At 39.8% G+C, this 9,454-nt stretch overlaps 1 protein-coding gene across 1 annotated transcript in view; it reads left to right on the top strand.

Annotated features, from left to right (window-relative positions):
- lrrc75bb (leucine rich repeat containing 75Bb) overlaps nucleotides 1-9,454 on the top strand; it is a 39,581-nt gene continuing 30,127 nt past the window's right edge. Inside the window, exon 1 of the mRNA XM_036595209.1 lies at nucleotides 1-594. Within this exon, the coding sequence (XP_036451102.1) occupies nucleotides 262-594 (333 nt within the window). The 5' untranslated portion in view covers nucleotides 1-261. The remainder of the gene's footprint in view (nucleotides 595-9,454) is intronic.

Raw genomic sequence — 9,454 nt, 5'->3', positions numbered from 1 at the left:
GTTGTAGCCAAACACAGAGAGAGAGAAAGAGAGAGAGAGAGAGAGAGAGCGAGAGCGAGAGCGCGCGAGCCAGCACCGGATTAACTCTCTTTCAGGATTATTTGCAAATTAACGCACCATTAAAAGAATAAAAAAACAGAAATGCATGTGGAGCGTGCGCGGAGCTCCTGCACGCCTCCTCCTCCTCCTCCGTCCACTTCTCCGCCTTCACTACTACTTTACTGACGTTGCCCATCTGATCTCTGCACGTTGCTGCTGGACATGGGCTCCAAACTGAGCAGACAGAGCAGTCTGGATGGAGAAGCGGCGTTCTTTAGAAGACCCCGCCAGCAAGGAGGGTCTGGAGACGGCCAGAGGAGCGAGGCTGGAGGAGCGGGAGACGCAGGAGCTGGAACTGGAGCTGGTGCTGGAGGAGAGTTTTTGCTCACTTCCTTCATGCTCAGGTCAGAGAAGCTGCCCAGCGTCCTGCGCAGGTCCAGCAGGTCCAGCCCCAGCCCGTACCAGAGGAGGGTCGCCTGGGTCCGGCAGATCCAGAAGCTGCTGAAGGAGCAGAAAGTGGAGGAGGCTGCAGACGTGCTGAAACTGCTCAGAAAGGTAAAGAAGAACCAGGAACTTAAAGGGGAAGTCCACTGACTTTACAAATTTCCTACATAATTAAGTGTGTGAGATGTAAACAGAGTGAATCAGAGTGGGTTGGTGTGAAAGGGTTCAGATTTCTTTACAGTGCTGGTGATAGGAACCAGGCGTCACCATTACTACAACACAAATATAGACATTTTATTTACTATCCAAAACCACCAGTGAACCTACACGAGTCTTCTGAGGTTTATATGGAATGTTGATGATGGGAAAATAGTGGAAAATCTGAAACAATATGTTTTCTGCATGTATCCCTCCACCTTTAATGGATTTTAAGTTCTCAAAACTATCCTAAACAATGTCTCAGATATCAGGCAGTGAATTCATAACCATAATTAATTAATATGATAACTTTCTGTGAGGGATCTTTTAGAGGTGGATGTCTGGTTCCTATCACCACTATGAACAATTCTGACTCTGTAAGTTTCTCTAGAACAGAGCATTTCACACCAAACCACTCTGAATGACTCTGTTTACATTTTAACTAGGGCTGAACGATTTATGGAAAATATCTACTCGTGATTTTTCTGACTGCAATTTAAATTGCAACTATTTAGTATAATTTAAAGATCAGATTTTTTTAGCCAAGAAGTTCAGAATATCCACTTTTTCTGGCTTGAGGCTTGACCCCTGAATGTATTGTGCCTGACTGCCAGTTGTGATGTCACAAAAAATGGAGGTTTGGTTAAGTCTGATTGGTCTATCTTATCTACAGGCAGTGCACAAGCTCTAGGAAATTACATTAAATTTTCACTCTTAAAACCTAAGACAGTGTTGTTCAAAATGTAGACTATAATTTTTATAGTTATTTTATAACTTTTAAAAATAACAGCTATTGCTATTTGATAATTGTGCTTCTTTAAATTGCAATTTCGATATAAAAACTTTTCATCTTTCAGCTCTAATTGTAACCATTTATTTTGCAGACATTTTGAGATATTGGTGGAATTCCACTTTGAGACAGTGGCTTCCAAGCCTTGAGCATTTCTTAGTTAACTGGATAACTTAATTCAGAAGTGAGGATTGTCCAGTAATAGTGTCCCTCAGCTCCTCTCCTACTGAAGAAACTTCTGGCTTAAGTTTTCTGGCTTTTGCTTCTGTTAAACTCTCTTTTGTGAAATACTTCCTGCTTCTGTCATTTATTTGTCATGTTCGGCCCTGTTTGTGTACATGTTTTTGTTCATGGGCTCTGTAAAGCTGCCTAGAAGTATACGAAAAATAATTATTATTATGATTATTATGATTATTATTAGAGATTTCATATCAGTGTTGATGGGTATGGGGCGAATAAGAGCAGTAAATGTTTGTTGGGATATCAGAGGGAAAACAAAGAGAATCCTTTACAGAATGAGTGAGTAGTTTAGCATTATAGACTTTTACAGCAGCATAACAGGTCCTTCAATTAAAAACGCTCTTAAAAATTAAATTAAAAAGCTCTTTTTAAAGCACAGCAGTTTTTAAAGAAGAAATATCCAATAGTCAAGATTTTGATATCGATATCGGATGGTATTCAAGGTTTTGCACAACATTCAAGTATCAGTATAGGAAAATTCATAAGGTTTCAATATCGGTATTTGCTGATACCCAAGCTTTCAATATCTGTATTGGACAATACTTAAGGTTCAATATCAATATTGGACAATACTCAAGATTTCAATATCGGTATTTGCTGATATGAAAGTTTTCAATATCTGATTTGGACAGTACTTAAGAGGTCAATATCAGTATCGCAATCAGCTGATACTCAGTGTTTCAGTATCTATATTGGACAATACTTAAGGTGTCAGTATCAGTATAGCTATCAGCCAGTACTCAAGGTATCAGTATTTGTATCAGACAACACTTAAGGTTTTGATATTAGTGTTGCTATCAGCTGATACTCAAAGTTTCAGTACCGGTATCAGACAATATTTAAGGTTTCAGTATCGGTATCAGACAATACTTGAGGTTTTAGTATCAGTATCAGACAGTACTTAAGGTTTCAGTATTGGTTTCAGACGATATATAAGGTTTCACTATCTGTATCAGACAATACTTAAGGTTTCAGTATCTGTATCAGACAATACTTAAGGTTTCAGTATTACTATCGGTATCAGACAATACTTAAGGTTTCAGTATTGGTATCAAACAATACTTGAGGTTTTAGTATCGGTATCAGACAATACTTAAGGTTCCAGTATCAGACGATACTTAAGGTTTCACCATTGGTATCAGACAATACTTAAGGTTTCATTATTTGTATTGGTATCAGACAATACTTGAGGTTTTAGTATGGGTATCAGACAGTACTTAAGGTTTCAGTATCGATATCAGACAATACTTAAGGTTTCAGTATCGGTATCAGACAATACTTAAGGTTTCAGTATTAGTATCGGTATCAGACAATATTTAAGGTTTCGGTATTAGTATCGGTATCAGACAATACTTAAGGTTTCAATATCAGTATCACTATCAGCCGATACTCAAGGTTTCAGTATTATATTTACTGATGTTTGAGTTTTCAGAATCGGTTTTGCTATCAGTCGGTGCTGAAGGTTGCAATGTCAGTATCAATATTGTTGTTGCTATCAGCCGGTATTTAATGTTTTCATGTCTCCATCGGACAAAATCCATTTTCAATATCAGTATCGACTTATACTTAAGGTTTCAGTATCAGTATCGGTATCAGAAAAGGAAAAAGTGATATTGCACCCTCTCTTCTTATTATCATTGTTAGAATCGCCCTGTCCTACATAGTTTGTTTTTTTCCGGCTCAAGATTTGATTAATCAGCTCATTAACAAGCCCTCCTGGATTTAGATCAGGTGAACTGGATCACCAGAATAAGCTCAAATATTCGGAACAGGGGGCTCGAAGCGCAGGATTAGGAAACACTAAAGCCCAGACTCAAGTTTCATCCCACAGGAGAAGATCAAAGGTCTTTCCTATCGGAAAGTTTGGGCTTGACTTATCCAGCTAAACTGAGAAATCCTGCTGAAATATCTGAAAATATCAGCCAGCCTAGTAGTTCTTAATAATAAACATGCCAAAGGGAACCAAAAAAGGGTCCTTTCAGGGAGTGATGCCATTGAACAACCACTACTGATTCTTGAAGAATCTCCCAGTGATTCTTTAAAGAACCATTTTGTGAAGGATGTAATATATTAATATTCATGTAAATAATGTTCTGTATCAAATAAAGTCCTTTCTTACAATTGTACATCAAAGCCAAGAACCATTTAGAAACCTGTTTTCACGAATGTAGTGAACTGTTAGAGTGTAGAATCCATTGTTTTATGATCTAGTGCACTATTTACAAGGCTTCACTCCGTCCAGCGGGCAAGTGGGACTAACAGCACAGTGCATGCATGGGTTAACCAGCGCTTCACAGAGGGGTCTAACTTGAAGCCTGGAGGGCAACATCACAGCCCTAGTGAGGGTCCAGTATGGTGGGCACTGTTTGCAACCACACTAGGAATAAATGACAAGTGTATTATGCTGTCGGCAGAAAATAAATCAAAATAAATGTAAATCCTTTTTATTCAACACACCAGCAGAAAGGCACCCAAGACTACTGAAACCATGGGGGAGGTCACAATGAGTCATACACATTAGCCTGACGGTGACCAACCCCCCAACCCAAAACACCTACACAGATGAACATCATAAACACAGACCTTTTAACTGGCAGACAGTGACATAAACAACAAAAACAGTCCCTTTGTCAGAGGGTGTGTGCATACCTTTAACCTTTGGGTGTGGTCATCTGCATAGCCATGCCTCCAGAGTCTATCAGAGCCAGGACCAGCTAGTAGCAGGCCGCCATGCTGTGCTATATGCAGTTCAGTTTTTTAAAGAGAAGAAATGTTTATGTTGGTCTGTTTTAGATTAATTCATACAAGGACTTTAATGTTGAAGAGCCTGAATGGGGGGGGGTTGGTGGGTTTTCTGGAGTAGAGGAAAGGGCTGTGTTTTTAGCTGTTAGCACTGGAGTGGCGGTTTTTCTTATTGCAGTGTTTGCCGCTGTTTTCAAAGCTGCGCTATGGACCGAAACCTCAAGTTTTCTAAGTTTCTTCTGAGAATCCTGAATGGTACATTATTTTGCAGTTCATTTTTATTGATAGGCTACATTTAGCTAAAAAAAAAACACGATTATTTGAAACCCAGAATTAAAAACCAAATACCTACCCATTGAACGAATAGTCGAATATTCAGGTTCAGCCCTAATAATGATCCTGGACACTGTATGTTCATCACATTGTTGTTAACGTTGTTGGTTTTTGTTCTTTGTGGAGCTTCTGAGGGCTTCTTGTTGGGGTTTGAGGGTTGGAAGCTTTGGATTTGGTGGTTTGAACACTTTAGTTGGTGCTCAGTAGTTGGTACAGAGTGACAGCATTTCATGTGCGAAATACCCCCTGGTGTTCAGGGGGTCCCATGTTGGCTCACTAATCCAGCTCTCACTCACCATAACAGTGCTGAGGCTAGCTTTAATTCACTCTTTCCACCAGTTTCTTGGGAAAGTGGGCGAGTTTTCACATTTACAGATGTGTTACGGCACATTCTAAAGTTTTTCAGAGGAATCTGGGCAGAGTTACAGTTTCTAGACTTTGAAGGACCAACTGGGTCTGCTACAGCGTCACCCTGAGGCAGAGCAGTGCAGCAGCTCCGGTTAGTTAAGAACACCAAAGAGAGAAGCTGATTGTGGGTGAAGCAGATAAACAATGAGCTTCACTGAATCTGGATTTGAGCCACTATTTTTCTCTAACGAACAGCCTGAAGTCATAAGATTATCTTCAGGGAATTTTGATTTTGAGACATTCAGGGGGTCCTAGAGGTTAATTAGTCCCAGACCCCACAGGACCCTGTATTTTGCACCTCGACAGTCAGAACTGTAGATCAATAGGAATGCTGCTGTCTCAGTTGTATCTGCGGTGCAGTGTTTGTTGTTTATTTGTGTACACTTGCCATGGATTATTTTAATATGATTTGGAATTATTAATTAAGAATAAACTAAAGAGGGTTTTTTATTATTACTTTTCACACAGTAGTTCAATACAGACAATAAAACAATACTCCAAGTTTTTTTTCAAAAAGAAATGCAATTTAAAAAAGACTGAGAATTCTAGTTTGTCTTAATGTTGTCATATTTGATTATTATAAGTAATATAACAGCACTTTTTAATTTAACTACAAAATCTGAAAGTGCGTCATACAGAAAGGTAAGTAAAACAATGCAAAGCTAACATAGTTTAAATGAAATCAGCACAATTTAAATTATTATTATAATTATAATTTTTATTAATAATAATAACAATAATAATAGTTCTGAAATGAATGCAGTTGAACCGTCATCTTCAGATGGAAGTAATTTTATACCTGTGGAGTTTATGGAGTTTAGTGCAAAGAGGCTGAATGTGCGTTTGTGTTTCTGCAGGACGCTGACCGGGGTTCCCTTACAGGGTCAGTGTGGAGAACCCTAAAATAGTTCCCTGCAGCTTCTGCTTTTAGAACTGGCTGCAGTGCAGCTCTGTGAGCTGATTACAGTCGTACAACTCACAAAACCTCACAGCTCACAATCTCCTCACTGCCAGACAGCAGCGCTGGAGGCAAAAGTAGTTCACAACAAACAGTAAACAGGATGATAAACAATAAAGAACATGCAGAACAAAAAACATTACAAATGTAACATTTAAATACAAATAAGGACATTGCAGAGAAAAACAATCTAATGATGAGTGGAAACTAATACAGTCTGAGCTGATGAGAGCTTTTTAAGCCCTTTTCACAATGTACTTGATGTGCAGGGATTACAGTGATGGAGTTCACATCTGATTACTGTGAAGCCTGTTGTGCTGTAGTGGCATTAAAGAGCTCATATCAGGGAAAACTGAATGTTCCTCCTTTTTAATCTGATAGAGTTTGATGTGGTATGTAAACATTCTTAAAGTATCAAAACAAATTATGTGAAAATAACAGCCTGTTTAAAATCCACTGTTTTTCTGAACTCAGTAAACAAACACTATATGGACAAAAAAATTGGGACACCTACATACTACACCTACAGGAGCTTTTATGATCGCTCACTCTAAATCCATAGGCATTATTATGGAGTTGGACCCCCCTTTGCAGCTATAACAGCTTCCAGTCTTCTGGGAAATTTTCTACAAGATTTTGGAGTGTTTCTGTGGGAATTCTTGTCCATTCATCTTGAACAGCATTTGTGAGGTCAGACACTGATATTGGACAAGAGGGCCTGGCTCACAATCTCCATTCTAGTTCGTCCTAAAGGTGTTCAATAGGGTTGAGGTCAGGGCTCTGTGAGGGCCAGTCAGGTTATTCCACACCAAACTCACCCAGCCATGCCTGTATGGACCTTGCTTTGTGCACTGGGAGCTCAGTCCTGCTGGAACAGAAAAGGGCCTTCCCCAAACTGTTCCCACTAACATCAGTGGAACTGAGGGGCCTAGGCCAGCCCCTGGAAAACAACCCCACAGCATTATCCCTCCTCTACCAAACTTTACAGTTGGCACAATGCAGTCAGGCGTAATGTTCTCCTGCCAATTGCCAAACACAGACTCGTCCATCAGACTGCCAGATAGAGAAGTGTGATTCGTCACTCCACAGAAGACGTTTCCACTGCTCCAGAGTCCAGTGGTGGTGTGTTTTACACCACTCCATCCAATGCTTGCTGTTGTACATAGTGGCCTTAGGCTAGTGTGCAGCTGCGCAGCCATAGAAACCCATTGCATGAAGCTCCTAACACACAGTTCATTTGCTGATGTTGCTTCCAAAGGCAGTTTGGAACTCTTTAGTGAGTGATGCAACAGAGGATGGGCACTGTGCACTTTAGCACTCGGCAGCCCCACTATGTGAGTTTGTGTTGTCTATCGCTTCATGGCTGAGCTGGTGTTGCTCCTAGACACTTCCATTTCACAATACTAGCACTTACAGTTGACAGTGGCAGATCTAGCAGGGCAGAAATTTCACGAACTGACTTGTGGCAGAGGTGGCATCCTATGATAGTGCCATGTTTAAAGTCACTGAGCTCTTCAGTACGACCCATTCTACTGCCGGTGTTTGTCTATAGAGACTGCAAGACTATGTGCTTAATTTTATCCACCTGTTAGCCATAGGTGTGGCTGACGTAAGTATGATTTTGTATCAGATTTATGTTGTACTATCTGCTTTTATTTGGTCTTTCAATGTCAAACAAAAACTGTCTGTTTCAAGCCAGCACTTTCAACAGAAGTTGACGGCAGTGTTTAACATGAAAGTTTTGATGCTGTGACGTCTTGAACCAGCTACGTGATTTGTTCATGGCAGTATGATCAGTGACTCATGAGGGTTAGGGTTAGGGATAAAGAGAGATTGGAAAATGGCCATGCGGAAATGAATTGTGAATGTTTTTCGTGAATAAAACCACACAAACATTATAAGAGCAGCTCAGAAGGGACACTATAATACAAGAAAAATGTAGGACATTGGCCCTTTAATTCTTTATTGGCAGACGAGTGCTGGAGGTATTTGGATTCAAAAGTAGTTCACAGAAAACAATAGACAATAACGTAAACCATAAAGAGTAAAATAAAAGACATGCACAGCAGGAAAGTATTAGAAACTTCTCATAAAAGTATAAGTAAGGACATTTCAGAGAAAAACAATCTAATAATGACTGTAAACTAATACAGTCTGAGCTGAGTGCTTTTTAAGCCCTTTCACAATGTACTTGATGTGCAGGGATTACAGTGATGCAGCTGATTATTTTTGAGGCCTGAATGGACAAACAAATAAAGCAAGTGTGTCACTCTGTAGTGGCATTAAAGAGCTCATATCTGAATTGTTCTTACTTTTTGTATCTGCTGTTTGATGTGGTATGTAAACATTTTTAATGAAACAATTGCTAATATTTGCTATATGAAATCATAAAAAGACCATCAGAGATGGGAAACATGCTAAGTTGAAATTCTGGCTTTTCTGACAGCAGTGCTACAGCCAGTATGTTCTCCTTTAAAATCCCTGGAGCGGAAAGTCTGTTTGTGTTTTGGCCTGTGACCCGGCCTACTGCCTATTTCCCAGGACTGTTTCGATACACCAGGTTGCCAGATATAAAACAAACTGGCCACCAAACACAGCATGTGGCAGCCTCAGAAGCAGGCAAATGAACTGGATCTTCAGAGATGACGTTAGATTTTATACACTTAAAAAGATGGTTCTTCAAGGGTTCTTTAGTGAAGTAAAATGGTTCTACATAGAACCATGAACACCATTTTCTTTGCTATAGAGCCCTTGAAAAACCATTGTTTTTCAAACGTGGATGCAAGAGAGATGGGGGAGCATCTCCTCACCCTCCAAACTCTTTAAAATATCTCTTCATAATCATGAATCTTTGGTGCTCTTCTTGAATCCCAGCTCTTCATCACTCTGGATTTGACATTGTCGTCGTTTGCCATGTTGTGAGTGATGCCAAAGACACTTTGAAATCCAATTTTAGCATCCAGAGCGTAAAAGACTGAGACACGTCTGTAAAAATATGATTGAGTCTCATTTCAAACCATCTACAAATGTGGTTTGAATCTGATTTGCAAAAATCTGATTTAATGTGTTTTTTGATGTTCAGACTATCAGAACTCAATCTGGATATGACAAAAATCAGATTTGGGCTGGCAGTCTGAAAAAGGCCTAAGACGGATGCCGAGTTGGCTAGTGAGCAGTGAGCTGTAGCTAAGGTTATCAGGGTAGATACGGCTGAAGTCGGTTCCCTGTTCGCCAGCTTCTTGTTTGAATTTTCTGTTCCACCTTAAATAGTGCGCGATTTAAGGTGGAAATGGAATTCAAAC

This window comes from Colossoma macropomum, unplaced genomic scaffold (assembly GCF_904425465.1).
Source record: "Colossoma macropomum unplaced genomic scaffold, Colossoma_macropomum, whole genome shotgun sequence".
Classification (NCBI taxonomy): domain Eukaryota; kingdom Metazoa; phylum Chordata; class Actinopteri; order Characiformes; family Serrasalmidae; genus Colossoma; species Colossoma macropomum.
The sequence above is the reverse complement of the archived record's forward strand: the minus strand, read 5'-3'. Positions and strand labels throughout refer to the sequence as shown.